At 46.0% G+C, this 19,927-nt stretch overlaps 1 protein-coding gene across 1 annotated transcript in view; it reads right to left on the bottom strand.

The window, feature by feature from the left end:
* Nucleotides 1-19,927, bottom strand: part of epha6 (eph receptor A6) — a 133,048-nt gene that overhangs the window by 94,955 nt on the left and 18,166 nt on the right. Inside the window, exon 3 of the mRNA XM_076039980.1 lies at nucleotides 3,567-4,230. Within this exon, the coding sequence (XP_075896095.1) occupies nucleotides 3,567-4,230 (664 nt within the window). The remainder of the gene's footprint in view (nucleotides 1-3,566; nucleotides 4,231-19,927) is intronic.

Here is a 19,927-nt window from a genome sequence, read left to right as displayed (position 1 = left end):
ACTTGAGCCAGTTCAGTCGTGCACACTCGACCAGACACATCTTCCATCGACCATATTCCAACTGCCGAACGTTTGATTTGCTTTAGCAGAGAGCGCTACCTCGCTGCTCCAACAGGGGGCGATATAAATGCTCCGAAATAACCGGCACATTGCATTAGTGCCTATCCATGGACAACCACCATGGATGTATTATATGAACTGGATACCGAACTGGCAATATGGCGGCAGGACGATTTTTCCCAGTGGCCACTCGAGGTACCGCAGCAAAATAAATCCCATGGTTCCCATGGTTCTGCTTGGCCAAATAGATCATGTGAGCTTCAAAGGCACGATGTAAAGTGACACTACTGAGCATGCTCTATGGGCCCAATGCACACGTTTTCGGCGAATGCGCTGGGTGAGCAACTTCATTGAAATGAATAGGCCACCATCTTGGAATCTGGGGGTGTGACTACAACTCAAATGTAACGATAAGTTGCGCGACTCTCCACATGACACAAACAATGCTGAAAGACATCCCGCCTCCTTGTTTGCATTTTACTGACCACGCAGGCAACCGCCAACGTTTCATTACTCTCCTGCTCAGTCGGGCAGCCAAAACATTCATGGAGCCATTTGGCTGAAGCAGAACCCGGACGGTCACCTTTCCTCTTGACTGCTGAGGGCGCTCCTCGACTACCTTCAGCAGAGTTTTTATTTATATATATATTTTTTTTTAATAACACTGCTTGTTTGAATCGTGGGAAGAATAGGGATCGGAAACAATCCTGCTAAAATACCATCACATCAGCCCGAAGGGAACTGAACTTAACCCAGCTGTGAAATCTGCTACTCGGAGGACAGGAGGTGAAGGACAGAGAAGGAAGGAGGGAGGTTGGAGAGAAAATGCGATAATCTAGACTAGAGGCCGACTGCTGCCAGTGGCTCGCTGCATCGTGGCTGCCCTTTAAAATATTGAGCAGAAGGTAGAAAGTTTTTCAATTCAAGTTTCTTTTTTGCACAGGAGTGTTGTGAGCAAAAACAATCCTTAATTATTAATGAATACATTATAAATATATATATATATATATAAACTTTTTTTTTTTTTTACACCTTATGCTTGATCATCTCATGTCTCTTATTGTGAAGCATACCGTGAAGCACACGTTGCAGTTTCAACGTGACGGGTTGTGTGGCTGACGAGGAAATAATAGCGGCGCAGGAAACACTGTGCTCGTGCCCTCCAGAAAGAGAAGGCTTTATAGGCGCGGGCACGCACTGTTCTTCCTCTTTTAAAAATAACAACCTGCATACGGATCTGGCAGGCGGCAGCGAACAAACAAATCAATACTTCAATATTTACTGGAGACAACACATCAAACCAATATCTGTATAATAAAGAACATGCCCGCAAACACATTTCATCCTGTCTCCGAGGAAAAGCTCATTTTACAATCCGTTTTTCCTCACCGTCTGTGGGAGACGGCGTTGATTTAAAGCGGCAGAGCCGAGGCTCCTTTGTCTCCTCCTCCTCCTCCTGTCAGCCAGATCAACAGACGCTGAAGATGTGCTTATTATGCCGCGGGCCCCTTGTTCCCTTTTTTTGCCCGCAGCCACTTCTGAAGTCTAAATCCACGCTGTTGTCTCCCTTCAATCCTTCCCAGAAACCAGCCCCCTGCCTAGACCCTGGCTGAGCCGACAAGGGGAATTTAGCACTAAACATATGTTTAAAAGCGTGTGAGACACAGAAACACCCAGGGAAATGTCTCCTCGGAGCCGATGGTCTGGATCATAATTGTTTCTTCCCCGCAAAGGGCTCGAAGCTAATGGACAAGAGAAGAGAGTCTGAAAAGTCTGGAAATATGCTGGAAGGGCGGCCATGAATGAAACATCCACTTTGATGCAGCTTACTCCCCCCCCCACCCCCCAGCATCACGGCTGCAGTTTGACCCCTGGCCTGTTGATTGCGGTGCAGCTGCGAGTACAGCTGGAGAGCCTCGATGACAAGTGTGTGACTGACAAGATGAATCATAATCAGCCGCATGGGGACATCTGCGTCTGGATGGTGGACGAAAGGTCTTCAGTCTTCAGAAACCTTCCCGCTTGTGAGTTTTATGGGGGAGATGAAAGACAAAATTTCATCCTTTTTGACTGCTGATTTCTTGCGTGTCTTGCTTAAACGCACTTAAAGTAAAGTAAAAGTACGTTTTCTTTAATGTAACATATGTCAAACTTGGGCCAGATGGGAATCCATAAGGCACTTTTCTTTGAAGTGCCAGCGTCACCGTCTTTTTTTTTTTTTTTTTTTTTTGCAGCCGTTTGTTCGACGTTCAAAGCAAAATTATTGGCTTTAAATTGACCTTTTTTTTTCCCAAGTGACACCACATTGTGACTTGTTGGCACAAACGAACGATCACAGCCTACGAATGCAAGGGAGCGAAAACCAACGGCTTCCAGGTGACACTAGCTGCGTTTCCATTACTGCAAATCGCAATCGTGAAATTTTAGAAATATCGCTTTTCATTTTGCGAAAAACTGTCACGGAAACGCAGGTAGAGACGCCCCGACATCAGTCCTGGACAGGGTTGGAAGAACAGATGCTCCAAAATGAAGGCCGTTTTTTTTTACCTCATTCTCCTTTTTTCTTAACCTGGTGAGCCGCGCTCCCAGCGATAACCCAAAGCTCATATCAGAGAGCCGAGGATCAAACTGCTGCCTGACCAGCTGAGGTTATCTTGTCTCACTGCGGAAGACCCCCAGGGAACGGCAGGTGGTACAGCAGCGATACACACACACACACACGCACGCACGCACACACACACACACACACACACAACAACGTGCACACACACACGCACGCACGCACGCACACACACACACACACACAACAACGTGCCTCAATGCATGTCTAATCAGACGCCAGCACTCGACTCGCTCCCTATGTATAAACACACCGGCGGTGCACCCACAGCGAGCTATTGTGGCAGCCAAAAAACAATAAAATAAAGTTTGATTTCAGCCCCTCTGGCTTCGGCCCCCATGCCAGTTCACTGCATTTTTTTGACAACACGCAATGACCTTTTGAGGAGGGAAGAAAGCCCTGCGGCGGAGCCACGTGGAGAATTAGTCATTATCAAGAGTAAACACTTGAAGTGACAAGCAAATAAAATATATAAGACATCAGGCCATAAAAGAGTGTTTCACCAGGGCAGAAAGCAGTGATAAATGTGATTAATGCAATTTATTTTTGTGTGATTTGTTGAGACAAAGTTACCCCGTTTGGCACACAGGAAGCAGGAAATAGTGCCACTCGTTGTTTTTGTCCCTGGCAGCAACATAGAAACGGCAGGGAAAGAGCGCAGCCTAATTTACCGAATCCCGAACCTCCTGCCGTCTGTTCGCCTGCTCTCATGAAATAATGCACGTACTTTACACAACTCTAATCTGCTGAAGCAGCTTTATTCATTCTTTGGAGCACATCAAGCATGTCGTCCCCGAGAGAATCCTGTTCATTTCCGTTTGCCGTTTTGTTAACGTTATTGAATTAAGAGGCAAAAATAATGGGCCGCCGAGACGCTCAAACTCACCGACGCACGAGCCGTCAACCTCCTCGTAGCCGACGCTGCAGACGCACCTCCCGAGGGGAACCAGCCAGTCTCCGTCGGCGCCGCAGAACAGTTTGGGCGTGTCCCTCTCCTCGGCGTGGTCGATGCACGCCCCCCTCACCTCCACCAAGGAGGAGGAGTCCACGCGAGGCACCGTGTCCGGGAAGGAGGCCAGGTTCCTCAGCGTGAAGGGACACTTCTTGTAGTAAACCCTCACCGAGACCAGAGCGATGCAGGCGCCGATGTCCTGGAAGGCCAGGTAGAAGCCCTTCCTGGACATGGGTCCCACCTCGCGCACCTCCGTGTTGAGCTTGAGGATGCGGTCGCCGAGGTCCATCTGGGTGAAGCTCTCGTCGGCGGCGATGGTGTCGATCTTGGTGTACTGCTGCGGCCGGAACTTGGCGGCGTGGGCCTCGTCGGTCTCGTGGTAGAAGAGGTTGAAGGTCTCCTTGCAGGTGCCCGACACCCAGGGGATGGAGTTGCAGTCGCGCAGGGTGAAGCGGAGCTCCACGTAGACCTTCTGCGCAGCCTGTCGAGGGATCCAGTTGGAGCGGAGCCAGTTGTTCTGGTTGGGCTCCATCACGTTGCAGACCTGGAAGGTGTGGATGGGTCGGTTGTGTTCGTCCATCTCTGTGATGGCGTCCCACTGCAAGAACAGGAAGTACGGGAGGGGCGAAGAGAGAGGAGGAGGGGAGAAGGAGCAAGAAGAAGAAGAAGGGTGAGTGGACGTCACTGGTTTTCATACATATCGCCTTGAATTCAAAATCCCATAATATAAAAAATTCACTTCACAAATGATTTCTGACACCAATGTCGTTTGTACACCAGTGAACTCCTCAGAAATGAGAAAATTCACCATTTAAGACTTTTGCCTGCCTCACTTTTTCTCACAAGAGCACTTTAAAACTCTGATCTGGAAAACCAGCCATGTGTGATGTCACAAGGGGCAAGGAGACCGCAGCAATGCTAGTCGCAACTTGATGTTGGCAATGGCTTCTTGGACTTGGACCATCTTGTTTTTTTGCCACATAGAAAGATGTGGAGGGCCCAAGAAAACATTCATCTGAGTATAATATTTGTGAGAGGCTGCCAACATAAGGCTAAATATGCCGTATTCTTGAAATCGAGAGAGTTATGAGTAACTCTCTGATAAAGGGGAGTTATTTGTCCATATTAAGTCTCGGTTTTATGTGGCTGAAATCTTTTTTTTAAAACAAAAACAATGCACCCATTGTCATCCACACATTATCTACAACCATCTTATAGTAACAGGAGTGAAATAATTATTCGCCAGAACTAAATTGATGCCTCAACAACACAGTTATAGTCACTGCTATATTATTATTGCGAGCAGCTCTAAAAACTCATTCAACCAGCAGCCGGTCTGAGGGAGAAAAATCTTTATTTCTCAATTTTTATGGACTTGTGAAGTTTTTACTTTATTTTGTTTTGTTTTTTCTTTCAATTCCGCGCCTCGCCACCTGCACGTTAACCAAATGGTTTGTCATGTCATGCATGACAAACCATTTTGTTGTTTTTTTTCTTTTGGTGATGCCGGTGCATTTTAATCTGAGCAGCTTCTGTATGCAAAACATGGAGTGAACAGACTTTGTCTGGAGTGGCTGAGATCAGCTCCAGTGACGGCGCAGCCCCAAAGAATTAGCAGTCTAGTCTGATGGTATGAATATTTATGGTTACTGTGCCGTCTTGTCGTGGTGCCGTTGGAAAAAGGTCTTTGTGAAAGTGAGTCTAGATTCCGAGTTGCCTTCTGCTTTTCTCTCAGTGTCTGCTGAGAGAAAAACAGGAGGGTGGATGCAGCTCGACATGCCGGCATTTTCTTGTATGGCACATTTAAAAACATGCTGAAACCCTTTAAAAACCTCACTTGCAAAGCGGCATTGGAATATGTAAATAGGAAAACTGATGTAAAGAGTAATGAGAGACTATTTATAGCTTCCACTTTGCCACCGCAATTAAACGTGAGAAGAAGATGATAATTTCATGGGCTGTTATCTTAAAGCTGATGGGGGGCAAAAAAAAGTCAGCGAGAGAGGCTCCACCACCACCACCAGGCTCTCTGTGCACTGAATTTGTTGCCCGACTCGAGCTGCCTCATCACCATCGCTGGAACTCCCAGTTCACATGAGGAGGGCATCTGGCAGCTTTGCAGGGTCGTCGGGTTACCCTTCCCCATGTTGATGGGAGAGAAGTTAATGGGGGTTTTTACCCTCCAGGTCCTGCACTTTTTATTAGAGTGGGGACTGGCTACACGGATGACCCCTTAAGAAGAAAAAAAAAAAAAAAAAAAAAACCCTCCAAACAACCAACTCTAAGAATCCAATTACCTACCTGGGAGAAAAGACTCTCAAATCACTTTGCTTACAATGCAGCAGTGGACCCTCCAAAAGCTATAGTGCATCATTGTGCACGCTCTATATTTAGACCGAAACCAGCTCCTGTGCAAGGCAAGTGAATGTACCGCTACCCCTGAATCACGCCCGGCAGAAAGAGATATACTAAAAATTGAACTTGAGGCGTGCAAAAAAAAAAAAAAAAAAAAAAACAGCCCCACAAAATACAATATTAGCATTTACCTAATTTGAAATCCAACCCAGCCGCTGAAACGCCGGGGGAGTGCAGATGAGCCGGAGCGCCCCAAATCCAGGATGCACACAACGCTGCTGCTGAATTGCAGCCTTGCACAGCAGCGAGGCCTCCTGGTACGAGTCAAGCGCTATAATCAACCCAGTTTTCAGGGGCGGGAGATGCATTCGGGAGGTTAGGGTTAAGAAGGGAAGGCTCAGCATAAAGCGATTAATTGCGAGCCAATAAATTCAAATAACTATCATTCTGTAGTTAAAAGTGTGTTGCGCACACACATACGCACACGCATGCACACGTTTACGCGAACACACACAAGCGCGCGCACACACACACACACTTTCCCCAGCCTGCGAGAGGAGATCTCCTCTCTAATTAAGGTCTGCAAAACAACTCCTTTATGGGCAAACACAGTCCGGAGAGAAGTGATGGAGCCGCTGCTTAATTTACCAGCACTATTTGCCTGATAAGCTTGCGCATGTAATAAGCTGTTTTGCACTTAGCTCAATATTACCTCTTGATGAGAGTGGTAATCAAAGCCTAACGTTTGCCTTCACACGCTCATTATGGTTTTTAATAACATGTTCTAATTCAATCATCTTAAGGCGACAAGCGTTCACTGTCGTTCCCCTCAAGGTGTGACTGAAGGATTAGAGTGCAAACCGCCGCCATCGAACGCGCTGCTGCCTCATACCCGTGCGCTGTGCGTGGGCAAAGACGGAGTGCATGCGTTTTATTTAATATGCGGTTAAAAGTCTACTGGGAGGAGTTGGACTGAATGCGTTCAAAAGATTAATTGTGGACGGGCTAGCGTGTCGACAGCCCTCTGACAGAAAGGCTGTTTGTTCCCCTGTATTAACAGTAGAATTGTTGAAAACACTCTCACACTTTCTGCCGCCGTCTTGGCAGAGAGGTTTGGCTTCTGAGAGGCAAACAAAAGCAAACCTCAGCTTCACTGATAACCGAAACCGTTGTCTTTTAAATCAGCTGACTTGTCAACTGTAATTAAAAAAAAACACATTGATCACTGATTGATCTTTACAACAAAATGCAGCAGAACTTGGATTGTGTATTTCAATTGGAAGCTCAGTTTACAGAAGACAAACACCCTGTCACCTCCCCTCTGATTTGTGCTCTATGAAAGGAAAGTTACAGCCCCTCCTGTTAGAATAAATGGGATGCAAACCTGAAGCGATTTTCCTCACAGGTTTAACTTCAGCCAAACAATCAGCCTGTGCAAAATTCCCATTAGACTGTCAGTCATTTTAAGCGAAGCCTCATTTCCCCACTCCAGGGTGAAGCCAAGTGTGATCCAAAGTGTCGCCGTTACAACTGCGGCGCCATGTTTATCACTGCTTCTCTTGACGCAGCAAGCTGTCAACACCACACAACGTCGACGACGTGTTTTTATTAACACCACGGCAGCGGACATACTGTGGCTGCTGACCATTTTACAGCTTCCACTGTTTTTTCATTAATTAACACTCTGAAGATGCATGATGCTGCTAGCAGAGACACAGTGATGATGTGCATCAGGTGTCACCCAGGGAACCAATAGGAAGCCTGGGACTGTTTACTGCAGGCCCCAACAACCAGTAAAACAGATATGCGCACTTTGAGTAGGTTTGTCCACTCACTTTCCAAGCGTTTTCTGAAGTGGCGTCACATTTCCAAATGCCTTCTATGGGCTCTTTGCCAGACGGATGCGAGAAATAAATCCGGCGGAAACGGATAATGTTCCATTTGGCACGTCAGGTTAAGCAATAAAGAGGGGAACAAGGGAAGCCGCCGAACAAGGTTTAATCAAATATCAGTTGTGAGGCGCCGCACGACCCAAGTGGATGTAACTGTGAAGGTAAAGTCTGCACATGCACGCACACGCAGCTGCAAGGTCAGACGCAGCCCCTCGGCTTCCGCAGAGGACGTTTTTTATAGCACATCAAGGCTGTTTTCTGATTCGGCATCTAACGCCGCGCTATAAAACCCAAGACATTCCTCTTATTAGACTGCATTCTTTAATGCCAATAATAAGTCAAGTGCGAAGGACGGCGGGAGGCAGAGGGAAGCAAAAGACGAAAAAAGGGGGGAGACGGAGGAATAAGTGGGCGGCCGGATTGTAAGAAAGATTGTTTTCATCAGGTGATGGAGCGAATCACTCAAGATAGGAGGCAATGAAACGGGCTGAAATATCATTGTTGGATAAACTGCGGCCGGAGACGGATGGAGGCAGAGATAGTGCCGCTGCCATTTGACCAAAGGGAAGAAATGTATCCACACTCACAGAGATACTTTGCTGCCAAATGCCCTCCAACTTAAAAAAACACGATTTCCAGCTGATCTGAAGACTCCCTCCCACACGCAGGCTCCAACACGCCGCCTTGCAGGCCCTTTGACTTGTCAGCGGGCTGATGATGTCGGGCTGCAATGTTGTTGGCACCGTTTTGATCAAGACGATCTGCAGCTTTGCATCGCAGGAGAAGGAAGGAATTCCGTTTTTTTATGTTTTGTGACTCAAGAAATGCCACATTTCCGGTGACTGACTCAAAAGGCACCACTTTGTTCAGATGTTCAGCTGGGTGCTCACCTGAGATTGTATCCATGTCCTTTCTGACATCACAACGAGCACATTTGCAAATCTCAGTGGTTTGGATCCCGTTCAGAGCAAGCAAAGGATGGAGTTTTCTCATTTCCAGGAAGTTAAATGATACATATTGTCAGAAATGGAAAGAGGCTGTTTGAGCCATACCATGCAGCCCACCAGCCAACCCCCCTCCCTCTCCCCTCCCACCACCCCCGACATGCATAATTGAAAATCAGTCCGAAAACGAGGCTGATTGATCGCAGCCTCAGACCGCTCATAGCCCGTCTCTGCAGCTCACATGAAAGGCAGCCGGCTCCCTTTCTCACTTGGCCTTCCTTCATTAGGGCCGTGAAAGTCCGGAGCACCATTGAGAACATCACTTTTAACCACGCCATCTCAGCCCGCTCCCCTCCACCTCCGCCCAAATGAAACATTTAGAGGACCTAAATGGTTCCACCGCTGGGGTTGGAGCTGGTGGTTGTAAAGGAAAGAATGGAAGCAAATCTAAAAGTCAAATGTCGCTCCGGCACGAACGGGAGTGTGTCATGACCTGGTATGAAGAAAAAAGTTACATCAAATGTAATATTGGCATCCTCGACTGATACATTCTGGTCAGGTGTGTGTGTGTGTGTGTGTGTGTGTGTGTGTGTGTGTGTGTGTGTGTGTGTGATTGTGGTTGCAGTAACACAAACACACACCTGCAGATGGACGTGCCGCAATCTGCATTTTTAAACAAGTGCCAATGGTTGTTCTCCTATTCACAGCAACAGCACAGTATAGTCGGTCTTCCACAGCGTTCATCCCGCCAGTTAATTTCTGCACGTGCACACACGTCCATTGTGAGACAGACACCAAACAGCTTCTCGTTACTGGCAAGGAGTGAAGCGATGCACTGGAATCGCAGGGTCACTGGAGACGGGCTCTGAATAAATATTATCTTTTTCTCTTGCGCTCTCTCGTCATGGCCACGGGTTGATAGGATTGCAACAGAGTGGCCCGAAGCCTCACGCGCTTTAGAACAACACTCCATTCTCCTCGTTTTTTTTTCCCTTTCCTCTCTCTCTCTACACACAGACGGCGCTCCGTCGGCGCAGTTGTGTTTTCCCACGATCCCCTGGGATTCCTTTTTCAATAACGGCAAAGATAAGAACTGGGAGCAAGTTAGGAAGAAGAAGAAGGAGGAGGAGGAGGAGGAGGAGGAGGAGGAGGAGGAGGAGGAGGAGGAGAAGGAGACAAAGGGGAAGTGGGGGGTATATGAGTAGATACTTTACCTGCCTATCTATTGCTTTCTTTCTTTTACGATGCGCTGGAGTCCGAGCACATCCATCAGGTGTCTTCAAAGTCCCACATTTTGCACTTCACGTCTGATCTTTTGAATGTGGTGTATTTTTCTTGCCTTCTTACCTTCTTTAGCACTAGATATGTAGTCAGGTAGTTGCAGTTAGTCGTCGTAGCTTCCACGAAATGGAGGAACCGCTTGACGTTTGTGCACAACACAACTGCACCAAAGTTTCTACCTGCTACGCACGCCTGTTTCCCTCCCTCACTCAATTTAGGCTGCGGTTTAAGGCAAAACAAACCTGCCACACACAAAATATTATATTATTAAACTGACAGATGAGGTGACAAAATCTAATTGCGCGGAACTACCGCCGCATCCGCCTGTTGGGATTATCTCCTGGTTACATGATTGGCATTTAAAATGGATTTGGCTAAAAAAAAAAAAAAAAAGAGAGAGAAAGAAAAAAGATTTAAAGCAGCATTTCTCAAGCAAAGTATTGTTTTGTTTTCCTTTTGTAAAGATGTATGATTTTAATTTAACACCATCTGTTCTGTGGAACTCTTTCTGGAAGCAAACAGGTAAACCACAGTTGGGGCATTTTCACTCACTTGTGAAATCTGCCACATTTCTCTGTTTTTCTTCCCTCTCTCCATCATTCCTCCGCACGCACCCCCCCCCCCCCCCCCCCCCAACACACACACACACACACACACACACACACACACACACACACACACACACACACACACACACACACACACACACACACACACACACACACACACACACCACTACATCTGCACAACAGTAACAGGTATTAAGGAGATAGATGGAGAATTGTGGCCCGTGAGGGAACTCGGTGTCAGCTCTTGACTTCGAGAAGAGTGAGAGGGGAAAGAGAAAACTAAATGAAAACAAAAATAAAACAAAAACAAAAGGGGAGAAAGAGAAGCGGCTACAACTGAGACAGTGAGAGCGCACGCACAAAATTTAATATCTCGTCTTCCAACTTTCGGTACGGGTTATAAATAATGATGATCCCGACTGGAAGAATTGAATAGTTGCGACTCACTTTTTCCTTTTTCCACGCGCCATTAAATTTGTATTAGGTCGGAGAAAAATGTTTCAGTGCTGAAGCAACTCACTCGACTCAGGCAACGCACTCGCTCTCAGTGCAGTGTAACTGGCTTTTTCCTCTCAGAAAAATAATAATGATAAAAACACAAGGGTGACACGCAGTCGTTAGCGTTGACGCCTCACAGCAAGAAGGTTGTGGGTTCGATTCCGGGCCTCCGGCTTCCTCCCACAGCCCAAAAACATGCATGTGAGGTGAATTGGAAACTCTAAATTGTCCGTAGGTGTGTATGTGAGTGTGAATGGTTGTCACCCTGCCTTGGCCCTATTACAGCTGGGAGAGGCTCCAGCAGACCCCTGTGACCCTGAGCTCAGGAAGAAGAGGGTATATAAGTTTAACTTGCTTTTAATTCTGTATCACTCTAAATCCAGGCTTGATAAGCCACGTGTTCTCTTGTCACCTCTACTACTGTGCAGGTTTTTTTAGATGTATTTTTGTATATTTGTACTTTTTCCTCAAAATTGTCTTCAGGCAGGCCTTCAGTCCATAGAGGGCTCATTAGGGACAAATAGGGCTTAAGTGGGAGGTTTTCCCGTCAATATCTGGCAACCTCGGCTGAGCCGTGGTGTTTAGCCGACAGGACAATCGATGCTTGATTGAAGAATTATAGAAAAATATTTTTCGCGAGCTGCCACAGGCGTGTCAGTGAGGACACTGGGCAGGTTGCAGAATCAGACTGAAGGGGGGGGGGGACGGCACTGAAATCCTCTGTGATGAACAGTTTGGTTTGTCGAGGTCGGTAATGACAGTGTTTCGCCTGCGCACAGAAACTTACTCTGGCTTTTGAGTCCTGACAGGAGGTGGAAGAGGCTCAGTGGCTTGATTACTACTACAAATTTCATTATCATGGTATCAATCTATATGTACAAAAAAGGTGAGATGATGCTCAAAAGAATCCTTTTGTGCAAGACGCACACGCGGGAAGTCTGAATAAATAAATCACTTCACCTTGCTGTTAGCAGGTACGGAACATAGTAGTTTTTTCTATGTGTACTACTTGTGTGGTAATGTTGAACTGTTCATTTGTTTTTTTTTATCGCTGTCTGGCCACGACTCCCCTGCTAAAGACATTCCGAATCTCAATGGAACAATCTTGTGGTAAACTAACAGCGATTCAAAAAAAAAAAAAATACCTAACAATAAAATGAAAAATAAAAAATATCCTTGAACTTGACAGTCATGCTGTATGTTTTTAACATGTGCGAATATGCGTATATATACAAAAGACAGCTGCAATCAGATAATATAAAGTGCGAGTTAAAACCCGGATTGTATATAAAAAAAGAAACTTTATGAGGGAGTCACTTGTAGAATCTTTTCCACCTGTGAGTCCCAGAACTGGTATTGTCCAACAACATGACTGAATCGTTCCCAGAGAGCTGGTTGCAAGTGTAACTCCAGGAATTGATTCTTTAATTAAAAAAAACAAGTATGATGCCACCTCTCTGCGGAACACACACACGCACACACAGAGGCGCGCGTGAACACACACACACACACACACACCCACAGCATCCCGCTGCCTGTCACCGGCGCCTCTAAATCAATAGCAGCAAGCGAACAGCGGTTGAGCAAATGAAATCCAAAGACCATGTGCTCCTCTCATTCCAGCATCAATCACAGTGGACCGGGGAGGCGGCAGGGTGCACCGGGCACCCATCCGTCATCCCCGCCGTGCTCTCACACGACGACACCCTGCCGCCTGGTCACGGCTTCACCTGTCCTCCCTGGTGAAAACCCGGTGAGAGCCGCTGAGGTTTATCCTGTGAGTCGCGCCTGGGCACAGTGGGCGGGCGTCTCCGCCAGCCGATTTTGTTGTCCAGCTGGTAAAACCTTCAAGCAGCAGCGGTTTCAATATTTTCCGCGGATCACATCCTGGTCGTGATGTCAACAAGAGAGAAGGAGAAGAAAAGAAACCCACCCCCTCCAGAAACCTATAAACTAATTACAACCACTGTGAGCAAGACTAATGAAATTCTGTTAAGTGTTTGCGGTTGCCTCGAGGCACATTTGATTGCAGGTTTAACCGACTATTAAGTGGAGCCCTCCCACGGCACGGAAATGATTTCCCTGACACCATAACAATGCAATACTAATAGCCATTTTACAGCGAGTGTGGTCAGCGAGGAACCTCTAATTTTATCACGGCCGTTCGCATCAAAGGGGCCGGCTGCAAACAGTTGCACAGACGTCAAGGGGACGTGAACCCTCTTGAACGTCTCGTCTTTATATCCGAGAAAGCGGTTCAACTGTGGTTCAAATGCTCCAGCAAGCAGCTGGCCTTCGTACGAGCAAAGAAAAGGTGCCGGCAGGGGCGACGTCGTGGAAGTGTTACAGATCTTTCGCATTAAACGGTTGTTGCATATTTAACCTTTGCAGCCTTGGAGAAATCTTCCCCACGCTGCATTTTTCTAAACAGTGAACAATATTACTGCATACCGAGGCAAGGGTGAAAGAAGATACCGCTTCCTGCTCTGTGACCGCACTGCACAATGAGGAGTATCAGACAGACTGTTGCCTGGTCACTGGTAGTATATAACAGTAGCATAGTAGTAGCAGTGGCGTGGGCACAAAGAGGCACATCAGTCCAGGGTTGGCTGATCCCAATAATACAAAACCAAAGAATTTATATTGTAACACCACACTTAGGGACACCTTGTGATTGCCAGGTACCTAATAAAGTGGCTGGCGAGTTCATCTGTGCACCGCTTCGAGGTCAGACGTGCAGCTCAGAAACACGATTCTGCAAATCTCTTGGTCGCAACCAGTTGATGTTGCCTTTCTGTGGCCTCCAACAACTCAATATTCTCCGTAAGCCCTGGAGATGGTTGTAATGCAGTGAAAATCCCAGTAGATCGGCAGCAGGTTGTGAAAAACTCAGACCCTGCAGCCCGTCTGGCGCCACCAACCAGGATCATAACGTTAGGTGTCACTGAAATTCTCCCTCTTCCCTCCATTCTGACACTCAGTTTGAACTTCAGCAGCTTGTCTTCACCAGGTCTACACACATAAATACCTTGAGTTGTCAATGGCTTATTGGCTATTTCAGTTACACTTGATGATTGGTGGAAAAAAGAGATTAGAATTTATTTGTGTATTGACACGCCCCAGTTTGTCGCCACGTTACGTAAACACTGTGCAGTTTGTCTCATTTTATAGAGGCCGTTGGTGGTGATATAATTTGCCATTAGTTACAGTCTCGTGTCCATCACGACAACAGTGTCTGCAGAGGGTTCCAATCTGTCCTGGCTGGAGCAGACCGTTCATCACACCGCGGAACTAAATCAATGCAGCCTGGCATTTATGTCTTTTATTTCTGTACCTTAATCCGTCGGTTGATGTCCAGCCATTGAGTCGCAGCAGCTATTTATGAATAGAAAATCTTAAATCAGCGACTGGAAAAAACATTCTAACTACTTTATGTGTTTATTTGTTTGACTTAATTCAAACAATATGCTTAAAAGAAAAAGTGAGGGTAAACAAACTATGTATTTAATTTAGATTGCAAAAAACGCAGCTGAAGAGCTATAAAAACAATAACGTGCATACTTTTTGTTACATGTTAAAGTCCTCAAGCGGTGGTTGGACTCTTTTCAGTCCATGAAAGTCAAAATTGCTTCAGTGGTTTTAAAAGAGGAGAAGGTGTGGTTTCAATTTTGGATGGACCGCCCCTTTAAGCCGAAGGTTTTCATTAATATTATTAATAATCTTGATGAAACCAAGAGGAGCAAACATGGATCAAAACGACTGTGTGGGTCTTCCTTAACACACCGGCTGCTGTGTGTTCATGTGTGTGTGCACCGTCTCAGACAGAGCTGGAGCACTAAACCAATCTGCTGAATTTTTTCCATATAAAAGTATGACTCTGGACATGATGATACAGACTCCAAGGCTCCACACAGTAACGTGTCTCTATTCCAGAATAACTGGTGGTCACAACTCCGGACCACGTCTCCCTTTTCAAACTCTCCACTATTTAATTTGCTTCACCGGTAATACGATGCTCTCTTTCACACGTCTTTCCTCTTTTCTTCCCATCCGGGGCTGACACAGACCTTCCCCTTCAGCCTCCGCCGGTTCAGACAAACTGTGCGTGGGAAAAGGAAGGAAAGAGAAAAAAAAAACTGGGAGGAAAGGACTTGTCATTTTACATATCTATTTTTTGCCAGGCAGGCAGGCAAGCAGGCAGGCAGGCAGGCAGTCTAGAATGTCAATGTGTGGCTCTGCAGCCTCTGACTGATGCAAGATCACAGTGACACAACCAACGCACACACGCAGACTTTGCCAGCGGGCGGCGGTGGCAGGGTGCAGCTCCAGACAGATAAGACCGGGTCACCCAAGATGCACAAACACGCCAAGAAGTCTGATGAAAAAAAGTTCACATATCCAGGTGTTGGCCGCCATTAAAAATAGGTTGGACGATGGAACTCTACCGTATTGTTAATGAGCTCCTGGGGGAACATTGTCGTCCGCAACTCTGTCTTGTGTCTTTTTCAGGGGGCCGGTGTAAAGATGTAAAAGCAACATTTTTTCAGAGTGTATCGTGGGGTCAACACACTTCAGTGACGAGTCAAAGACGAGAGTCGGGCCAGCATCTAACAACGCGGCCAGCGATAAAGAAACTCCTGCCGCTCCGACCCTGGAGGAAAGGTCACGGCTATCTCAGGCCGTCTTATCTCCTGCTGCAGCCGCCATCCAATCAAGCACGCATAACTTTTATTGGCCCGGCGCATAAATACACCTGTTCCTCCTTTAACAGCGTTGTTCCAGTGTGTGGTGCTTTTTTTTAGTTAGTGTGACAACAAGACAAAAAGTGGTAAGTACGAGTTCATGTGAGGATTATGACTGATGCATTCAAAAGTGAGTGAATGGCTGTTGTTTTTTCATCTTATCTTGCCTCAACAAATCCACCAAATACAAGTTTTCTCTGCATCTACACTGGCGTCGCACACAATGTTTTTGTTGCTCCTAAGAAAGTTCCTTTCTTTGGGGAATTTCTTAATACTTGTCTTTTTTTTGGCTGTCTAAAGAAGTGGCTTGAGGTCAAAGGTCAAGGTTTCCTTCACATCTAATCATCCAAAAACAATGCAAAAACTTTGTGAACGTGACATTTGAGACTCGCAAGAGAATTTCTTTCCGCATCAACCAAAATGGAAGTGAACCGAAGAGAGGAGCAAACTCACGAGAGGTTGATCTGGCTCAAAGACTCGCAGGGCGACCGTGGCGAGGTTGTAGGTAATATGGCATATGAACACATGAGTGGATCCTCTTTGCTGCTCAAATAAAATCAAAGACATGTAAGAAGTGCACTGCTCAGGGTGGCATTTTCTATAACAGAAAATGTCAGTTTGCTCCTGTAAGAGAATGAACCAGCGGAAATATGCATAAATATGCATAAAGTATATATGGTTCAAGTGCATTTCATTTATCTTTTATTGAGGCAATTGTTCCTTTGTTGCCTCATGCCAAAAGGTACCGGATGAAATGCACGCACAAACACGCCCTCGACACATTGCCGGTTTTCACAGTCTGCTGCTCTCTGTTAAGAGGAGACTGTGGGAGGGCCGAGGGAGCATGAAAATGCTTGAGAAACAGGGCAAAGATACCGACGGGCCGGGAGAGGGGATGAAGATGAAGAGCAGCCGTGTCTGAAGACGGCAAGACGAGGCAGACAAGCAGGAGGCGAGCGCTGAGCAGTGTCATGCGAAGGTTAACTTTGCAAAAGCCGGAGGGCCAAATATTCATCTTAAACAAAATACAAGAGAAGAATCCTGCAGAGGACGGTGTTGCGGGAGTTTTGTTGCTTCAAACACGGAACTGCTGTTGTGATTTTGCCTTTTTTTTTGAATGTCAACAACATCGAGCTGGAGCCCCTGAAACGGATTAGACGTTTGATCATTTGTTCCAGAAATGAAGCTGTCGAACAATGCAATGACCTCACGGGGTGATGTCACGAATTCGACTCATGAGTCAAATAGCCGTGCGCTGGTAGGACAACACAGAGAGACGTGGATCACCGGGCGATGAGTCTGATAAGCTCCTCACAGCTGCTACTGTCAAACGTGTGTCGCAGCACTTTGCATGTTTAGTGCCCTGAGCAATGTCGTCCCTGTCCGCGAAGGTTTGGCATGCAAACTGCATCGTCCTCCACACGAAACCATCCTGCTGCCCTTTCCAACCCTTACAAAACCATTACATTTAAATATCTTCATGGTCATCCAGTCAACCAAATGCCAAGTGATGTCAGTCTGTTCAGAGAGAGTAAATTGGAGTTTGTTGTGCTACCTTTTGTCATATTCTAGTTTTGCTGGAAGAAGATTGCTGTGAAATAAGCTCTTATAGGCTGTGATGTACAGAGTTTGTATATTCTTGACAGTTGAAATGTCAAATTAAAAGACAGAATATATGTTTGTATGATCTACAGAGTTGAAAGTACATTTCAGCACGGGCCCAGAGATCCATTAGATCTGCTTAACATTGAGCAGCCATTTTCCAAGATGTGCAATCTTGTTTTTTTTTCAGTTGGCCTTTTGGGTTTTGGGCTAGCCCGATGCCGTCTGTCTTTCTGGTAAAAGGAGGAGCCATCTTCCCCCAGCGAAGCCATCTGACTCCAGTCTGTAATGCTTAAACAAGCCTGACTGGAAATAAGTGCAGACAAAACGGGATTGTCTGACCGGCTCGATCAATTAGGGCAGAGAGAGCGGCTGAGACAGAGAGAAAATGCATGCGGTTGAAGCAGGGGCTCTCAGCATCCTCTGAATTTGTATGAAATGTTAAGTGCATTTTAGTGAGCGTGCCAGACACAACATTAATCTCCAATGAAACCATATCCCTTCTAATAGGAGCCATCCTCTAAACCCCCACCTTCCCACGTCGGGGGCCTAGATAGAGACTGAAGTTCGACAGAGAGACCGGAGGGAGGGGGAAAAAAAGAAAGACACAATCTGTTTCTCTCTAGCCTCTCCTGCTGTGCGTGCATGTAATGGAGACAAAGAGGACAAACAGTAGAGCTTCAGGGGACGAACCTGTTCCTGCTGCCTCACCAAACATTTTCATAAGTCTACTTTATTGAAAATGGAAAAGAGTACGTAGGGTAGTGAAAAAAAATTGCAAATGCAATTTTTTTTTCCAATTAACAGATGCAATAAAAGGTAATATTATGTGGAGAAATAAGCATACATTTTAAATCAAAGCAATATCTCAGGAGAGCCGTGGCTGGATTGTTTGTGCTTAAAAAAATCATTGGGTTCACACCTGTTCCAGTGTTTCTCTCCTGGTCTCCATCATCAGTTTGAACGCTTCTTCTTTTCTCTGCAGCAGCCAATATCGTCTCCAAGCAGCAAAAAAAACCCCAGCAAACTACGCAACTGAACCACTCCAGTTTTCTTAATCATGTGGTCCTGCCACCTGCCACTACCAGATTAGAGATGAAACATCAAGTTACCAAAACCTGTGCAGGTGCCTTAATATAACTTTCAAGACTATGAAAGGTTGTGAAAGATTTGAATACCTTCAAAACCACACAACAGTTGACTAAACTGAGATTATATAAAGCTAGTGGGAGCACCTACAAGTGGACTAGTGTGAAGTCTTTTTTTTAATATACACAACACCTAGGGCTCATGTGTTTGGAGTTCATTTCGTTTATTACTTATTTTACACTTGATATCCTCAACATGGCACAGTATGTGTGAACAGTGCCGGATTCTGTGATCCTTTTTTAACGTTAAGAGATTAAATAAATAATTCCTGTGATATTTAAAGCCGCTGAGGAACAAAGTTACCTCGAGGCAAGAATTAGGGAGCCTGCAGAAGCCGCCTCAAAAATCATGTTTGAAATGGCAGTAAAATAAAACCCTATAACAAACAGTGCAGTTGATGAAATAAATATAAACCTGCCGAAACACCTTGAAAACTATCACTTAAGTTTGGTCAGGTGACGCAGGCATCCGTCACCTTTGCTGACTTCTAAATTGTGCACAGCTCTAGACTCAACCATTCTGAGTGGGTGAGCACTTAAGTGGAGTGGTTCTCAACTGGCACAACATAGATCCAGAACGGACAGAGGCTGCTGCAGTGGCACTCTGGTGTTGAGGCTCCAGCTCTGATGCAGCGCTGGTGATAAGACCAGCAGTTTATCCAGGGAGCTTTCAGGGCTCCCCTGGATAAACGCTGATGATGGTTTCCAGTGTCAATGTGAGGCAGTGGTGAGGGCGGCGCTAAACTTGGTGTTTATATATTTGTCGCGAATTAGGCGTAGGAGTGGCCCCGTTACCACTCTGGCACTCAGGATTTCACCCTCATGACTGTGTCCAACGAGTGCAACGGCAAAAATCCATATCCTTCTGGTTTAACGTTAAAATACAATAAAACCATAAGTACGGTAGAGTGAGCAACACTTCCTGCACTGTGTGTATGTGTGTGTGTGTGTGTGTATGAGAGAGAGAATCCTCCCTTGCTTTGCTATCTGTCCACAGAGAGTGTGACAAATGGATGTGTCAGCGCCTGATGAAGCACCGCGATTGCTCTGCTAGGCACAAAGCTATTACAAGACTAGGGTATATAGACAGCAGCAAAGAGGAATCCTGTATCAATCAACCGCATATAATCTGAGGGGCAGAGAAGAAGATGTTGGGTTGTTTGACGGAAGGCATCAGGGGCAACACTTTTTTATTAAGTCTGAGGAAACTCCAAGGAGTTCTTACTTATTTTACACAGTAATTAATCAGTCACTTTGAAATGAC

Source organism: Nelusetta ayraudi, unplaced genomic scaffold (genome assembly GCF_046127955.1).
Source record: "Nelusetta ayraudi isolate G7.1 ecotype Tasmania unplaced genomic scaffold, CSIRO-AGI_Nayr_v1 ptg000060l, whole genome shotgun sequence".
NCBI lineage: Eukaryota > Metazoa > Chordata > Actinopteri > Tetraodontiformes > Monacanthidae > Nelusetta > Nelusetta ayraudi.
Note: the sequence above shows the minus strand (reverse complement) of the source record. Positions and strands in the feature narration are given on the sequence as shown.